We start from the raw sequence: 17,650 nt of genomic DNA, 5'->3' as shown, positions 1-17,650 counted from the left end.
TAACCACTAGACCAAACTGGCTCGTATCAGTCAAATCAACAAATCTGTTTGGCACTGAGTGAAGTAGCAGAAACAAACCTGTGATTCCTAACATCAAATAGGTAAATGCTCATTGCATTCTGCAATGCCTGTCTTACTCTTCCTCACACTTAGAACTATTCTGTTGCTACATGATGTGTGTGGCTGGAACCATCTAAGGAGCACTGCTTTGCTGCTCTGAGGTACTGGAGACTTATTAAGTGGTGCCCCTCCACCAGCACCAGGCCATAAAATACTGCTAGTTTGTTAACTCTAGATTCAGCATGAACAAATAAAAAATCTTGGTTCTAGACTCCTGATAGACAAATACTTTGAGAAGTTCTTAACTTACTTGGATCTGTCCTGTACCAAAAGAAATCAAACAACACAGTGGTGCTCCCAATTCATCTGGTACTTCAGCAGAGGTAAGACAATTTAAGACCTGAATTTCAAAACCACAATGCAGCAAGTCAGTTCAGGTATCCAGTAAGAATCTGTCTTCACCTGCAATCTGCTGGAAGAGAGAGAAGAGGGTTCACAAAGAGAAAAAATGATAGAATTGGAGAGAGAATGATGGTTCCCCTCATGCAGTTTCAAACATTGCACTAGAGGGAATAGGGCCTTTGACAGGGAAAAAAAAAACTCTACCACACCATCCAAAGACATGCTTCTACCTATACCAAAACTAGGGACTCAGAATGGGTATGTTCTTTTAGCTGAACTATTAGCTTTGGCAGTCAAAGTATTTAGATAAAGGTAAGTTTTTATAACTGTGAATGGGGAACTTACCTGGATTTAGATCTGTACATCTAAACATGGAGTTTAGAATTTTCTGTTACTTCGGGAGAAAATAGCAATGATTCCAGGCATACATTATATATATATGTGAAAAATAAGTATTTGTGGATTCATGGGTTGGTTGACTGCCAACTTTTAATAGCCCAGAAAAGAATTTTGTACTTTTCTGCCAATTTACCTGCTCCTATCAGGTGATAACATGAATTAAAAGAGCAGATCAAACTTCTTACCAACCACAGTGCTCTAATCTCTTTTTTCCAGAACAAGCATGATCATTCCTTATACTTTGAATATATCAAGATAAAACCTCCATGAAGATGTTTGCTTGATAATTACATAAAATATCTGATCTTATAATTTCTATTGAAGTAAGACAAATGGAATTTTTTATGTTCCAATTTTCCTTTTGGATTTTTTTTCTTTGAAGACTCAGTAATCAAACTTTGAGGATCCTTAGTTCTCAAACTTTGCTAAATAATACTCTTGCTTCCAATGGAAGTTATGCTCATTTGTGAAATCCTGAAACATTTGTGACAGTGAGATGACTGCAGGGTCTCTCTTGTAAATAAAGCTATGATTTAAGCTGAGGAGACTACCTTTTTGTAGCTACACTTCTTTCTGCTTTCCTGGCCAGGGTCAGACTTCTGGTCAGGTTCAGCAATAAACTTTGACTTGCCAAATACTTAACCCGGTTTTCAGGAACTTCCTTAATGCAAAAGACACAGATATGATGTAACTAGATTAGTTCCTTTATTGCAGACAAGAATGAAGCATGCGTGCGGTCTCTCTCCTGTATACTGTATACACCCATTGATGCATACAGAAGATCTGCCTACTGCAGAAATCCATACTGCTCCAGAATTTAAATTCTAGATTTTTTTTCCTCCTGTCTTTTTGAGTTAGTGGAAATTTGGTTGTTCTCTTCACAGTCTTGAAATTAGAAGACATTTGCTCATTGTTTATGTAACAGTTCTGGAAGCTGCCAGTTCCAGTATCATCAGCTTCATAGTCAGGCCCTCAGACTGTCTGGCCCAGTTACTTCCAGACAGTTTTGGGTGGGAAAAGGTCAGGAATTTTTGGGCCTAATAAAGATGTAGTAAGTGTGTTTTGGAATATATTCAGTCCTGCTTATGGTACTTGTATGTTACTATGAATTACTGACTTCCTGCCAAGACAAAGCTTTTGAGAAACTAGGTGTCTAAACCTCAGTAGATATTGAGCTGAAGCATATTAAGTTCATACTTAGCATCATAGAATCATAGGGTTGAAAGGTCTTGGAGGTCTTCTGCTCTTCAGAAGTTTCAAGATTAAAGGTTGAGTCTGATCACAGTGAAATTTATGTAACAGAGCTATCTTTAATTCCATAAAAAATGTTGGAGAATAATTATTTCTACTTGGCACTTTTCCATTTAGCTATCTTGATGGTTTGATGAGATTTCTATAGGAAGAATTGGAGTGTAGCAGATAGAAAATGGTTTTGTTTATAGAATGGAATAATATTCCTTGAATATTATTTGAATTACACTCTTTATTAGGAAATAATTCAGAATAAGTGCATTACGGCTGTTTATCCTTGGTAAGTACTTAAATTCAGGATGTGATTCTAAAACAGTTGTAAGTTCTAACACCACTATACTCTTCCTTTAGAAATCTACTTAAATTTGAATATGGACTTAAACTGGTAAAACTATTGCCTTTTGATTTAATTTAGTATATTTTGATAGGATGGGGAAAACGTTTGGAAGGGAAACAGTACAGAGTGAAAATGTTGCTAGAAATGTAGAAATTGATCCATTTGATTTGGGAGATCAGTAGCTCATCTTGTATTAAGGTCAAAATCAATTTAAATACAACTTTTAAAAAGTTTTAAAAATATAAAACCTTGACTTTGTGGCAAGCCTATTGCTCTATAACTGCTTAAATTATTTTAATCATTTAAAATCTGAACATCATCAAAATTAATCAGAAGTTTCAATACTTGTTTCTGAAACTGGGGAGGAAGATGCAGCCCTGGCCAGCTTTAGTTGCCGTCTTTCCTTTTAACATGCTGAAAGCTATTGCTTTAGGTTAAAAGGCACTGAATCCACATTGGCTACTCTTATGTATGACCTCTGACAGGACCAGGGTAGGGGAAGTTCAACCCTTCTGGTCCTGTTTGATCTTTCAGCAGCGTATGATACCATCAACCTTGGTATCTTACCAGACTGCAAGGGTTAAGGGTTGGATGCACTGTTCTTAAGTGGTTTTCTTCCTGAACGGGCAGTTTCAGTTTGGGTGGGGAGAGAGGATGAATCCTAGAGTTCTCCACTGTGGAGTTTGTCATTGTTCAGTGCTCTCCTTTTTAGTAACTACATCAAGCTGCCGGGTGAGGTCATTCATCACCATTGAAGGAGGTATCATCAGTGTGTTGATACTCAGCTCTATATCTTGACTAGGGGATGTACAGGAGATGCAATAAAGGCCCTGTCCTGGTGCCTGGAGGCTATTGGGGTGTGGATGGAAATGAACAGGCTTAGGCCCAATGTTAGCAAGACAGAATGGTTGAGAGAGCAGAAGACTTCTCTTTCCAAAGAAATGCCATATTTAATTTTGGGTGTGGTCATGTTTCCTTGGGCAGAATCAGTTTGTAATCTGGGGCTTCTCCTAATCTGAGAGCTCATCATAGATCATGCCTTGGTCATCTATTGTGTGGATTACTGCTGTGTGCTTTACATGGGTTTGCCCTTGAAGGCCACTCAGATGTTATGGGTGTTACTGATTTGCCCATGTAAACACCACAACTGAGAGCTGGACTGGTGATCATCTGCTTCTGGGTGCAATTCAGGGTGCTGGTTGTCACCTTTAAAGGTCTCCATGGATCTGAGTATCTTTAAAGTGTCTTTCTCCAAGTGGGTTCTGGCTATCAGGAAGAGATGGCTCTAGTTAGGTTCCTTCTCTTAGGGAGTGTTATCTGCAGTGTCCAGGAAGTAGAGCCTTCTCAGTTGTTTCCCCCCATCTCTGGAACAACATTCCCTCAGAGACTATGTTAGCTCCTACATGAGCTTTCAAAAAGCTATACAAGAGATCTGGCTCTTTCGGTGTGCCTTTGGGACTTGATATGTTATCTTGTTCTGTGTAGAAGAAAGTCTGTATGTGAAATGTGGCTAAAAGTGCCTGGATAATTTGGATCATATCTTTGTTTTTAATCTGATTGCTGTATTGGATATGTATACTGGTTAGACTCTACTATGACTGGGGTGATCTAGAAGCCCAACAAATAAGAATAAATAAGAATATAAATAAAATTTTAAAATGGCTCTTGTTGTTTCATCATGTTTTATGATTATTTGCCACATCACACCAAATTATTTAGTGAAAAAAGGACAAAATTAATATTGGTTTGAAATCTTTGTGAAGCTGGTTTGCTTAGAAGAACAGTATATTATGAAAAGATGAAAAGTTGGCTGAAATCCACAGTATTTGGTTTCTGTTGCAATGCATAGTTCTGCTGTTTAGGAAGTAGTTTTAACATAATTTGTTTTCCTTTTTAATTAATTTATTTATCAAATTTGTCACCGCCCATCTCCTCTCACTATATTTACTTAAAGCATTGAATAATAAAATAAATGACTGCATAAAGGAAAAAATAAAATGAGAAAAAATCTAATGTCTGGAAAATAAAATATCAGTGAATAATTAGAATTTACAATTTTCATAAAACTTAGAATACATTATTTCATTGATTAGATAATTGAATATATAAAACTAAAACTAAAATAATTGTATCATCTTGAGAAATGTTTGTGATTCGTTACAAAACTCTGTAATATTTATATTGATGTCATCACTGTTTATCATTATCTAAAATAAATGCATATGATCTTATTAATTTTTTTTAAAAAATTACTAAAAAATGTCAGTAAAAGCATTATTAAGTTCTAAATTCCCTCCTATTGTACCTGACTAGTAAATGAATCAAATAATTATAAACATTGAAATTGCTTCTGGGTACTATCTTTACATCAAATAATTTATCTTGTAGCACAGTGCATATTATTGATGTTTCTTCCTCCAATTTTAAAACCACACACATCATCTTCTAATCCAGCTTCCCTCAATATATATTCTGCATATAATGGAGAGTATACAGCCTTGGCGCTGCAGGTTAAACCGCTGAGCTGCCGATCGGAAGGTCGGCGGTTTGAAACCGCGCGGCGGGGTGAGCTCCCGTTGCTCGTCCCAGCTCCTGCTCACCTAGCAGTTCGAAAACATGCAAATGTGAGTAGATTAATTGGTACCGCTTCGGCGGGAAGGTAACGGCGTTCCGAGTCGTCATGCTGGCCACATGACCCGGAAGTGTCTATGACAACGCCGGCTCCAAGGCTTAGAAATGGAGATGAGCACCGCCCCCTAGAGTTGGACACGACTGGACTTTACGTCAAGGGAAACCTTTACCTTTACCTATACAGCCTTTAAGTTTTTAAAATGTATTTCATGTAAAAATGTTATGGAAAAATGGCTGGGGAATCAGTGCTCTTGAACTTGAGGTATTGGGAGACCTGTAGCCATATGTTCCTATATTATTCTAAGATTCTGATTCTTAGAAGGTCCTGTGCACATTGGTCCTCTCCATGGTGTTTAGACTACCTTATTATGCCCCAAATATACGTTAAGGGGCTTCTTTCACCTTGAAATAAATATGTAGGTGGACCACCAAAGCAAAGGTGAGTAATTCAGAAGCAACACACTGCCTGTACATGGTCTCCTCTGCCTTTTAGTGTCTCCCATTTCTTCCTGGATTCCAGCAAGGAAGAGGTTGAACATAGACATTTATACTTCTGCATCTGTCATTCTTTAATAAAGAAACTATAGGTCATCCCAGAATATGACTTCCCTATGCAAGATTCTTAAACAAAGAATAAAGTAATTTGGATGAGGAAAAACCACTCTCTCTCTTTTTTGGCTTTATCCAAGGAAGACAGCAGAAGATTACTATAACCTCCTTTACTTGGGTATGACAGAAGAGCCCTCTCCCTATGCCACCTGATCAGGAAGATGGAAGTATTCTGACAGCAAAGGGTTTTAAATGTGCCATTTAAAACTGGGATATTGTAGGACACAGTGGGGAATCATATACACCTGCACATTATGCATAATTCTACACATCAAGTTGGAGAAAGCTTGGTTGTCCAGATGTTGGCAATTCACAACTCCCAGAAGCCCCAGATATCATGGAAAATAGCAAGAGAAGTTGAGAGTTGTAGATCAGCAGCATCTTGAGGGCCAGTGGTTGCCAGTCTTTGGTGTGAAGAAACTGTAATAGATATCAGCTAACCAGGTAGTGTTTGCATTCCCTCTTTCCCTCATTATATATTACCAGTTCATCCTCTGAAAGCTAAATGTTAAAATGTTTAACAGATCAAGTAATAGTTTTCAGTGAAGCAGTTTGGTCTCTGAGCAGCAGTGTTTGACAGCTTTCATCCTATATGGTGTGATAAATCTGTTCACTCTGAACATATACCTGATTGCAACAGATGAATTGTTTATTTGTTTCAACATGTTAAACATCTGCAAAAATGTGAGATTTGGGGAGAGTTTCTCTTTATGTTATGATTATATTATCACTTTTCGGGTATAGGCAGCTTCCAATGTGAGGATTGTGATACAAATATTTACCAATATTGCATCCTTCCTGTGGCATAAACTTCCTGTTACCAGTTCATGTAAGATTTTCCAGATGAGAATTATTTACAAATGAGTTGAAATGTCTGCTTTAGCAAGCGATGTTGATACTAATGGTATACTGTATTGCAGAATGTTGTTAGTTTATTTTGAACACTTGAGATTGTTTGGATGCTGAAGAATAACTTACTGATTTGCTAGAAAATATGTCTTCAACTCATGTTGGTCCTTTTCAGTAACATGTAAGTAATTGTTTTCTCAGTTGTAATCATATTTTTCTGTTCTTCTAAAGAGGTGACGTAGTGCATTGACTATCTTGTTTGATATTAGGGTACATTTATAGTTAAAACATCAGATTAGATGAAATAAAACAAGTTGCCTAACATGAATGGCATTGGTGGCTGTAGTTGCCTGAGAGTAGCATTACCTTGTCAAAATGTATTAATTGAACTGTACAGGGGTGTGAAAATTGTGGTCCTCCTGATGTTGCTGTACAACTCCCAGGACCCTACTGCATGTCCATGTGCCGTGAGAATGGTCATATGGAATTACTGTAGATTTGATTTTGACTAATAAACTTTGGTATAATGGTGCTTGGAATCTGAAGTTTAAATATCAATGAGCTATATTCCAGTACATACAGAGCAGAACTTAATAAACAGAAGTATATAGAATGAGGATTGTTGTTTGTCAAGTTCACATGTTACAATGAATTCTTGATTTATGCTAGAATGTTTATTTTAGAAAAGAAGTAGAGCTATGTATACTTCATTTCAATATAAACAACTAGATTTCTGTCCGATATTTTTTCAAAAGGTAGTTTGGAAAGATGACACAGACTAGATTCAGCATATTAATCTATGAATAATTTAATTATGGTTTATTAAACCACTGTTGGTTGAGTTTGCTTTACAAAATGATCTAGTGCTTAAGAGTTGTTAGATTGGGGACTGTATAGAAATGTTGTTAATAAGTAAATTAAAAAGGCAGAAGATGTGGTTTAGGAACTACATTAACTGGCTTCACACAAAATGCTAAACAAAATAAACCATATTGTGGCTTACTACAGTGTGTAAGAAACTGAGAATAGACAATTCCTTATTTTTATATTCTGGTTTGGCAAAGTAAGTAGTAGTAATATATCTTTGAAGATGGGCCTTGTTTCCATTTCTAGCTAGTGATGAAATTTTTTTTGGTTGCTTCCTGGTGCCTTATTATGAGAAGAATTCTGGGCTTCTGAAGGGGACACCATAGACCAACTTAGATCATGAAGTTACAGGTAGTCCTTGCTTAACAACCACAATTGGGCCTGAAATTTTGGTTGCTAAGCAAAGCAGTCATTAAGCAAATCTGATCTGATTTTACAACCTTTTTTATGGCAGTTGTTAAGCGAATCACTGCAGGAGTTAAACAAACTATGTTGTCATTAAGCGAATCAGGTGGTTTCCCCATTGATTTTGCTTGCCAGAAGCTGGCCAGGAAGGTTGAAAATGGCGATCACGTGACCACAGGATGCTGTGATGGTCATAAATGTGAACTGGTTACCAAGCGCCTAAATTGTAATCACGTGACCAAGGAACGCCATGATGGTTGTAAGTGTGGGGACCAGCTGTAAGTTGGTTTTTTCAGCACCATCGTAACTCCAAACCATCACTATATGAATGGTTGTTAAGAGAGTACTAGCTGTATATGGCTCCCTGCCTGCCCCCCCAAACTTAGATCTTCAGTAGTCACACTGTGAGAAACGCTTCAGGTAAAACAAGCGAAATTGCCGATAATGTTTTGCTGATAATGTTTTCCAGAACAGTTGGCAAACACTGCACTTTTAGCATGACCTGTACAGTTAGCATGAAAATGATCAGGACTGTTGCAGTCTTGATAGGGATTACATTCTCTGAAGTGCTGTGCTGACTGGTTTCACAAAAGTAGATCACTTTAAAACTTGTTCTGTAAGCTGAATTGTATTTTATTTTAATTTGGAGAATAAAAAGTTGCTAGATTGAACAGATGTATCTGGACACCTTTTAAACTACTATCCAAGTATTAGTATAGTGTCTCATGCTAGATATAAATGCTGTAAATTGCAAGTAGATATAAATATTTTATTTGCTTTTCCTGTTGGCACTTCCTGTTAAATGAGGTATTCGTATGCCCCATATTTACCACTAAACAGCAGATGTGGAAATGAACTGTAGAGAAGTAATGAAATGTCTGATCGTCCTTAGTAGTAGTAGTTTGATTTCATCACAGATTTTAAATTGAATATTTTCTTGGCAAAGTCTAAGAAAAGTAAAATAATTCCATGCACACTTATTGTGTAGGCCCTTTTTAGTTTAACAGATAAGCATGTGAAAAGATGGCAGGGTTTGGCTCTTAGTCATGCCAAGCAAGCAAACTATACAGATGCAGAACTATTTGTAATAAATGTTACTGAGTATTTGAATAGTACAAAAATTAAAATTCTGGAATCAAGGTGAGCCAATCTTCTAAAATTATTTTAAAAATTGTTTCCATTTGACTGGTCACGTTTTGTTCATAATTCAAGTTATACACTTTTTGAATATATCTGTCAAAATATGTATAGATCTTGGGTTGTAACTGATGAAGGCTCTTTGGTATATGGAAGTGGATAACTTTAAATCATGTGTCAAGCTGTTGAACCATTTTAGCTATATCCCTAAATTGATGACAATCTAAGCAAAGGTAGAAGAGAGTTTTCATGATGAAACCAACGTATTATTATACTTCTAAACCTAGACTCCTGACCTTTTGGGGACTGAAGGCACATTAGGAATGTCAAGAGCATGTTACAGCACTCCTATAAAAACGTCTACCATGGTGTGTCCCACCACCCACTCCAGCTTCCTAGGATACTTTCTGTACAACTTCTGCTTAACTTTATCTTTTTAAATTATATTTCTAAAAAAAGCAGTGGAGTGTAGCTACTCCGTGTGTGTGTGTGTGCACTCCAGCCACTTTAGTACTGATCTTCTGAACCTGTTGTCAAGTTTTTCCTCTTCCTCTGAAGAACAGATAGGAGCCCAGCAGGCTTGGATTGAGTACTGTAGAGAGCTCACAATCTCCAGCAGCTGCCCCAAGTGGCTTACCTCCTCCCTCTTACTTAAAGCGGGTTTATTAATTCTATAAATCAGCAAACCCAGAGGCTTGTAGTTACATGGATGAGTTCAACAAACTTATTTTTTAAAATCTTTGTCTAACAGATCTATCAGGTTCACACGTTTGCAAATAAACCCTAGCAAGAAGACTTATCAGTAAAAATATGAATGTGTGAAACAGTTGGATGCCTATAAAAGCTCCAGTTACTTGAATAAAAAGGGATTTGATCTTTCACATAAATTCCTGAAATAATGCAGCATTTTCCTCTTTTTCTTTTGTTGTTATTTAGTTGCTTGATTGCTTCCAACTTTTTATGGACAACTTTTACCAAGTCTGTCTTCTCAATTCTTCTAATTGCTTTTTTGAGGTCTTATAAGCTTGTACTTGTGCTACCAGTGATAATATCTGACCATGTCTTCTGTTGTCTGCTTTTTGGTTGCTTTTAATTTTTGTAAGCATCATGATCTTCTTCATTGACTCTTGCCTTCATATTTGTCCAAAATATGTAAGCCTGTTACTTCATCTCATATGGAGTGATGTGTTCTTGTAGTCTAAGGTATATCAACCATTTTCTCCAGCACCACAGCTGAAAGACATCCATTTTTCTTCATCCAGAGTTCCTTATGATACAGCTTTTACAGCCAGATATAACAACTGGGAAAACAGTGGCCTTGACAATATGTCCCTTTGCTGTCAGTGTGATATCTCTGCACTTTAATATTTGTTTTAGATTTGTTATAGTCTTTCGAGCGGCCATCTCTAGTTCATGGCTATAGTTACCATCCCTGCAAATGTTTGAGCTTAGAAGGTGAAATCTGCCGTTACTTCAACTTCCCTGCCTACGTGCATTGGGTTGGCATTACCTTTTGACACCTTAGGTTTTTTTTAAAAAAAAATATTGAGCAGCAGACTGGCTTTTGCATTCTCTTCTTTCACCTTCAACAAGGGATTACTTAAGTCTTCCTCACTTCCATCCTTCCAAGTGGTATCTGCATATCTGCAGCAGTTGATTTTTCTCCTAGCAATTTTAATTCCAAATTTTGTTTCTCCTAGGCCAGCATTTCTCATGATATATGATTTATTTAGCATATAGGCTAAATAAATAAGGTGACAGTTTACAATCTGGGCACACTCCTTTCCCAGTTTTGAACCACTTCATTGCTCTATATTTCATTCTGTTGATTCTTGGCCATCAAAAATTATTTCAGCAGGCAGATCAAGTGGCTTGGTACATATGTTTTTAAATGTCTGTCCATTTGCCTTCTTTGCAGCCATACCATGTTGCTGGGTCATATCAGTTTGCAGTAGTCTAAGATTCTAAGATCTTTCTCACAAGTACTAGTACCAAGCCCCTTGTCCCTCATCTGGTACTTGTGCATTTAATTTTTATTTCCAAAGTGAAGAACTCTGCAGTGGTTGCTGTAAAATTTTTGTTCTGTTACTTTCAACTCATTTCTTCAATCTCCAGCCAAGTTCATTCGTTTTGATTTCTGAGCTGGAGTATGTATTTTTAATATATAGTGCAATTTTGTGTTCTTTCCTATTGCTTCTGTCCTTTGGGACAGATGTTATCCTTTAATTGCTGTATTCCTTTCATGGGAGTCATCCCACCAGGTTTCCGTTATACAGGTTAAAACATATTTGCCCTTCTGTACTAAGAGGTGAAGCTCAGCTTGTCTTCATGTTTCCCATATTTTGAGCATTACTGTTTGGACGGAGAAGCTTATATATTTTATTAGCCAGTGTTCTTTCTGATTTTTCTTGAGTGGCTCTATGTAGCAATATTTCCATTTTCTACAGTGCATAACTCTGAGGTCCTTAATTCAGAGTTTGTGTTCTACCACAACAGGATTCAGTTTAAATCCCTCCTCATTAATTTTGCTTTGTCTAAATACAGTTTTGCTAATCCATGTGAGGCGTAACCTATCATATAGGAGCAGCCTACCATTTTGGTTCCTCGGGTGATGGTTCTAGAAATCTTTCCAGCTGCCTCATTTTGCATAGTCAGTCATTAATTTGCATTATTACTCTTTTTCTTTCTAGTTTTCTTCCATGGACTGGGAGAATGGATGATAATACCATCTAAGCCCCCAGAGTTTGAGCTTCCTTCCAAGATTTTACAAATCTGTGGTAATATGGTTATAGTTGTTCTTTACAATATTATTTGTCCCAAAGTGTATCAATAGGAAGGAATAATTTAGTGAATTTGATAAGTCTTCAAAATTCCATCTCAGTCTTGATCCCGACACTACAATTTACTTAAGGAGGCAATGGGTCCTGTCACTATATGTTTGTTTCAGATCCTTATAATGGTGCATCAGACTCTTCTCTTCGTGTAATTATAGGACACAGTTGTGGTCTTTCTGTCCTTTATGGATTCATTATCGTGTCTCCCATTCCATGGTGTCTCTTTTTCTTCCTCTGAATATGCAGAGCCTGTTTCATCTGTATGGCTCTGAAAACTTCTTGAATTCTTGTTGTACAGAATATCTTCTATGTTTCTAGCTTTTAGTCCTTACTCTTACCCATCACATTTGCTCCTCTGTGTCTTCCTTGTAGACAATTGCTTTCACTGTCCATTTCTCTCGTTGGGCCTTTTTTCTTTGAATTGACAAATCCTTTCCTTTCTCATCAACTGTGGTTGCTCTCTGCTCCAGTGCTTTGACTTTTTCTTCAAAGACAGTTAAAAGCTCACGTTTGCTGAAAGTATATCTGTGGTTGTTTTTAGGAAGGAAGAAAAACATGCCACAAGCACTGCAGGTCATAACTGTGTGCTGTGTTAATTGATTCTCATTTTATCTTTTTAGAGTACTACCAATAGAAAGGTTTTTATTTCTTCTTTTTGTTAATTTCTCAGGCTCTTACATTAGCCAGCTACACTCTTGACTTAGAAGGAAAAATTGTTAGGGACTCCTAATTCCTGTCAGGTTTCCCTCTTCTCTTGTGTGGTAAGCTTATTCATTGGACCAGTTTGTCTAAGATTTTTATTTGAAAATTGTGATATCTTGATTAATTTTTTGTTTAAAATAATCGAGGAACACACTATGTGCTTAAGCATTATTCTTTTTTTCTTGTAGGGCACAAAAATTGAGCAATGAATAAATTACGGCAGAGCTTCAGGAGAAAGAAAGATGTCTACGTGCCTGAAGCCAGTAGACCGCATCAATGGCAGACAGATGAAGAAGGGGTTCGAACTGGGAAATGCAGCTTCCCAGTTAAGGTAAATCAGGGTCCTCCATTCTTTTTAGGCTAGTAAGCACATTTGGATTTTTGAGAAAATGTCCACATAGAAATACATAAAAGCATTCTGTTTTGCCTACACAATCCCAAAACTCCCTCCCACTTACTTGCTTTCCTCTTTGCTCTTCCATCTTCAGTTTTATCTCTGCTGCCTCTCCCAGTTTCCTAGAGCAGTTGTTGCTTTTTCTTCTTCTTTTCCTTGAACTGAAAAACAGCAGAGAGTAAACTTAAGGGGGGAAGAGCAAAGAGAAGAGGCAAGTGAGGAACAAATTTGTGAAGGAGTCTGTGTTTATGCATGCATGTGTGCATGCAAGAATAACTGTGAATATATAAGAATAAGTGGGTGGGTGTGAGAGAACAATAGAGTGATCTAGAAGGAGAATTTTGTGTTTGTGTTTGTGTGGGTGTGTGTAAATATGTATCTCTGTCTTATTCTTTCATTTCTAAAAACATTTTGGATTCATGTTTAGCTCTAGAGGCTGTGCTGCTTTCCAAAATTTGTTAATGTTGTTATTTTTTTAAAAATAAAGAATGGAAGGACTGGGGACTTGGCAGGCACTAGGAGTTTTCTGGCTCTGAGTACTGCATTGCTGATCTCAAGGTGAATACACACACACACACACACAGTATATATATACACACACACAAGGTTTACACATGGTGTTAAGCCCCAATTTAATTAACCATAGTTTATTGGGTATAAAGCACAGCTGGCTAGGCTTGCACAACACTATGCTATAAACCATGATTTAGAAATCATGATGGCTGTTCGCACAACGTGGTCAAGCAAAATGTAATAAGTCAAATTATGGCTTAAAGCAGGAGTTCTTAGACTATAGGTCATGACCCTCCTCCCCAGCAAATATAGAGGAGATCACAAATTCCTGGGTACCTAGAAAGGTTGAAAGGTGGATGGAGAGGGGGTGCAGCACCTGCAGACCTGTGACTCCTGGTCATGGCAGGAAGAAAAGAGCCCATGCCTCATGTGGTATGTAGCTGAGGAAGAGGAGAGGCACAGTCTGGTTGCCATTTGCCCTGGAGGATGGGAAATAAACAGTGCAGTTGGAATCATCCAACGTGCTAGGTCCAAAGGAAACCATCTGGATGAGGGTTGGCATGTTTTTGTGAATGCAGCCAAGGTGCAAAATTGGTGGCTCCAGCTTTCAGTAGCCAGAAAGGTTGAAAAACAGGCAGGGAGGCAGGGAGGCAGGGAGCACAACATCTGGAGGAAAATAGGAGTTTGTGTCAGCAGCCAATGGCAAGGACCGGCTTAGGCCAGGGATCATCTTCAGTGCTGGGAAGAAAGTGGAGCACTGTGAGCTGCTGGTAAAAACAGAGCACCCAGGTTGCTGCTTCTGCCATTGCTGGGCAGTGCAATGCTAGTGCAAGAGGTCAGAAATCTGGCTGCCTGCCTACCCACCCCTTGCAAGCGTTTGCTCACAGTGTTGTGTGGGCAGGTAAAGCAGTCCATTTCGTGGGAGCAGCCGCTTTGTCCCACTTTAGGAAGCAGGGAAGTGATGGGAGTTGGGGTGATAGGATTGGCTCTTGATCTTATTATGCAATTCAAACAGCCCCATAACAGAGGGAAGAAGCTTAATTCTTTCAGTAGCTATTGGTATCCGTGTAAATATATGTTGTTATTGTTGTTATTATACATGGGGTGTCACACAAATTCATTTATTTAGGGGGATCATGGCACCACAAAGTTTGAAAACTGACTTAGAGTGATGGGTGAATTGTCATTTTCTTTTTCAGTGAACTTCTAAATGCCATATATTGGCTTGGTTCATGTCAGCACTTTACCAAATAACTTCTGATAATCTATTTCTATACAAAATAAGAATTACTCTCTAAACTATACCTAAGGTTCACAAATATTTTAAGGCTATGGGCTGTACGTAGCTTTTGTGTAGGATGGCACAGGGAAAATACTAGGGTAGGTGGCACCAGGGAAAAAACACTAAATTTCAGTAATTTAAAAGTGCATAATATAGTTTGATTATTGCTCTTCTCATTAGAAATACTACTATTTCTTTCTGTTCTTTCCAAATTGGAGGCAACTTTTGGAGTAGTTCTGGGAAGTCTGACCATAAAATTTTCAGATGCTGTATGCAACTCCAGCCCTCAGGTTTTGGAATTCCTGATCTTCCAGTTTTAATTGACGGATTAAATCTGCATGTGCTTGTGGTATTACATGGGTACACCAAGGTGAGTCCACTGGTACTTGGGCTGCTGCATTCTGGACCAGCTTCAGCTTCTAAATGTGCTTCAAGGGCAGCTCCATGTAGAACACATTGCAGTAGTCCGATTGGAAGGTGACTAAGGCAGGAGTGACCACAAGCAATGTACCCCAATACAGGAAAGGGCTCAGCTGGTGCACAAGATGAATTTGTGCAAAAGCTTTCCTGGCCACAGTTGCTACCTGCTCTTCAAGCTGAGCCATGAATCCAGGAGGACCTCCATATTGTGTACCAGCTCTGACTCGGGGAATGTTACCCCAGCCAGAGTTAAAGATGGCAAATCACTAGATATGGAGGACCCTAAAACCCACAGCCACTCAGGTTTGAGCTGAAGCCAATTTACCTTATCCAGGCCCATACAGCCTTCAGACACCGGGAAAGAATCTCAGTGACATCACTTGGGTACCCTAGGGCAGAGATGTACAGCTGAGTATCAACAGTATACAGATGGTGCTTTGTCCTGTGCCAATGGATGATCTTATCCAGCAGTTTCATGTAGATACTAAGTAGGAATGGGGAGAGAGTTGAGCCCTGCAGCAGCCCACAAAGCAGGGGCCTAGGGCTAGATCTCTACCCTCCCTCCCAACACCGACTGGAACTGGCCTTGGAGGAAGGAGGAGAACCACTGAAGAACTGCCTCCCATTCCCAACCTCCTCAGCTGACTCAGAAGGATATCATGTTCAATGGTATTGAAAGCTGCTGAGAGATCAAGTAGGGCCAGGATAGAGATACATGACCTCCATCCTGTGTCTGCAAGAAATTGTCCACAAGCATGATCAATGCCATCTTGGTACTGTGTCCTGGTTGGAAACCTGACTAATGGGTCCAGATTATCTGCTTGAAGCTGTAGGCTTACCAGCTTCATAACAACCTTCTGCAAGGAGAGAAGGGGGACACTGGATGAAAATTGTCCAGCACTGCTGGGTCCAGTGATGATCTCTTGAGAAGGGGACAGACCACTGCCTCCCTCAAAGCAGGTGGAACTGTTTCCTCCCGCAAAGAAGCATTCTGGATCCAGAATGAATTACCATACTGGAAAGCTTATTTAAACATTGCATTGGTAGAATGTTGCAAGCCTATTAATTGAAATACTGTTAACCTTTTGCTCTGTTCAGAGGGTGTTTTAATCAAAATGTCCCTATCTATTATATAAATGTTCTCCAGATTGCTAGGATTATAAAAGCTTCTGCATGTCTTTCATGTTAGTCAGAGATACATAGTTTTATATAAAAAGTTAATTATAGAAAATTGCTAGCAAAGGCAAGAAGTGTGATTCACACTAAAAAGTGGTAAAAATATATATCCTTGTTCTATTTCCCACAGAGTCCATCTTCTCTGTGGGTAAATTCTTCATATGCTTAGTGTCTTGAAATCATTTCTGATGAACAGAAATATGTTTTTAAATGATGTTCCTAACCCTGTTTTTTTTTTTTGTCTTTTGATTGGTTGAGCTAAAGGAAGCAGTTTTAAATGGATGTAAAGGGAGAGTACAGTTCATAACAACCTAAGACTAACTGGAGTATAACAATCAGCAGATTTCTTTAACACCAAGGTTTTACAGTGGTGCTATACGATATCTTAGTAACACTCTGGTCCTAAACTAAGCAAAAACTCTGCATTTTAAAAAATATTTCATATCCTTTTCTGGATTTAGGAAATGTGCATACTTTGTATTTGCACATAATGCCAAAGCAGGATTTGTTGTAACTGGTTTCTTGAAAAGGCAAGAGTCAGTCTTGCAGACAAAACAGACATGGCTTGTTTCCCAATTCCTGGTCATTCCCCACTTTGTTGCTTCTACTGTAATCCAGGTATTACCCTTGTTGTGCGAGCTGCACTGCTCCCAGTTTCCTTCTGAGTGCAATTCAAGATGCTGGTTATTACCTTTAAAGCCCTACATGTCGTGGGACCAGGTTATTTGTGGCATCGCCTCTCCCTAAGGACATCTGCCTGTCCTACCAGATTGGATAGGGTGGGCACGCTCCTGGTCCCCTCTCTTAAATGTTGCCATCTTATGGGACCCAGGAAGTGGGCCTTTTCCATGGCAGCCCCCACTCCAGCCCCATGGAACACACATCCAGCACTCAAGACCTGGTTTTTCCCCCAAGCCCTGGGTTAGGGTGAGCTTTGTGAGATGAACCTGTTGTGGGCTGCATGGGAAAGTTGAGCTATGATGACTTTTGGTTTTAATATTTTTATTGTACATAGATGTGGTTTTATTTCTTGGTTGGGAGCCGCCTGGAGTTTGGTACAAGATGGTGGTCCTGTTTGTTTGGAGATGACCTCCTAGTATTTGTGTTTCTGGGTTTCTTTTAATGGCAGATACATACTTTACCTATATGCTTGTGCATGTTCTTTTGTAAGCTTATTTAGGGCTTTTTATGCATCTTGTATTTATCTGTATTTTCCTAAATAACTTCCTTTTCATTTCTGTAAAATGGATAAGGCCAAATATGGACTTCAACATTTGGAGATCAGAAAGTGCAGCTTAAGAAGATTTTCCTTTTGGCTGCTATTGGATTACATGGCTATGGCCAGGCAAACATGGAGACAATCATAGTTCAGGATCCTACAT

At 38.5% G+C, this 17,650-nt stretch overlaps 1 protein-coding gene across 8 annotated transcripts in view; it reads left to right on the top strand.

Annotated features, from left to right (window-relative positions):
* NUMB (NUMB endocytic adaptor protein) overlaps positions 1-17,650 on the top strand; it is a 77,893-nt gene that overhangs the window by 32,466 nt on the left and 27,777 nt on the right. For 4 of the 8 annotated variants that reach the window (XM_063289863.1, XM_063289870.1, XM_063289868.1 and 1 more), the window contains 2 exons: positions 11,638-11,724; positions 12,672-12,814. In XM_063289863.1, the coding sequence (XP_063145933.1) occupies positions 12,689-12,814 (126 nt within the window). In that variant the 5' untranslated portion in view covers positions 11,638-11,724; positions 12,672-12,688. Of the gene's footprint in view, positions 1-11,637; positions 11,725-12,671; positions 12,815-17,650 lie in introns of those variants that run through there. The other 4 variants (XM_063289866.1, XM_063289865.1, XM_063289867.1 and 1 more) reach the window with 2 other exon arrangements.

This window comes from Candoia aspera, chromosome 1 (genome assembly GCF_035149785.1).
Source record: "Candoia aspera isolate rCanAsp1 chromosome 1, rCanAsp1.hap2, whole genome shotgun sequence".
NCBI lineage: Eukaryota > Metazoa > Chordata > Lepidosauria > Squamata > Boidae > Candoia > Candoia aspera.
The sequence above is the reverse complement of the archived record's forward strand: the minus strand, read 5'-3'. Positions and strand labels throughout refer to the sequence as shown.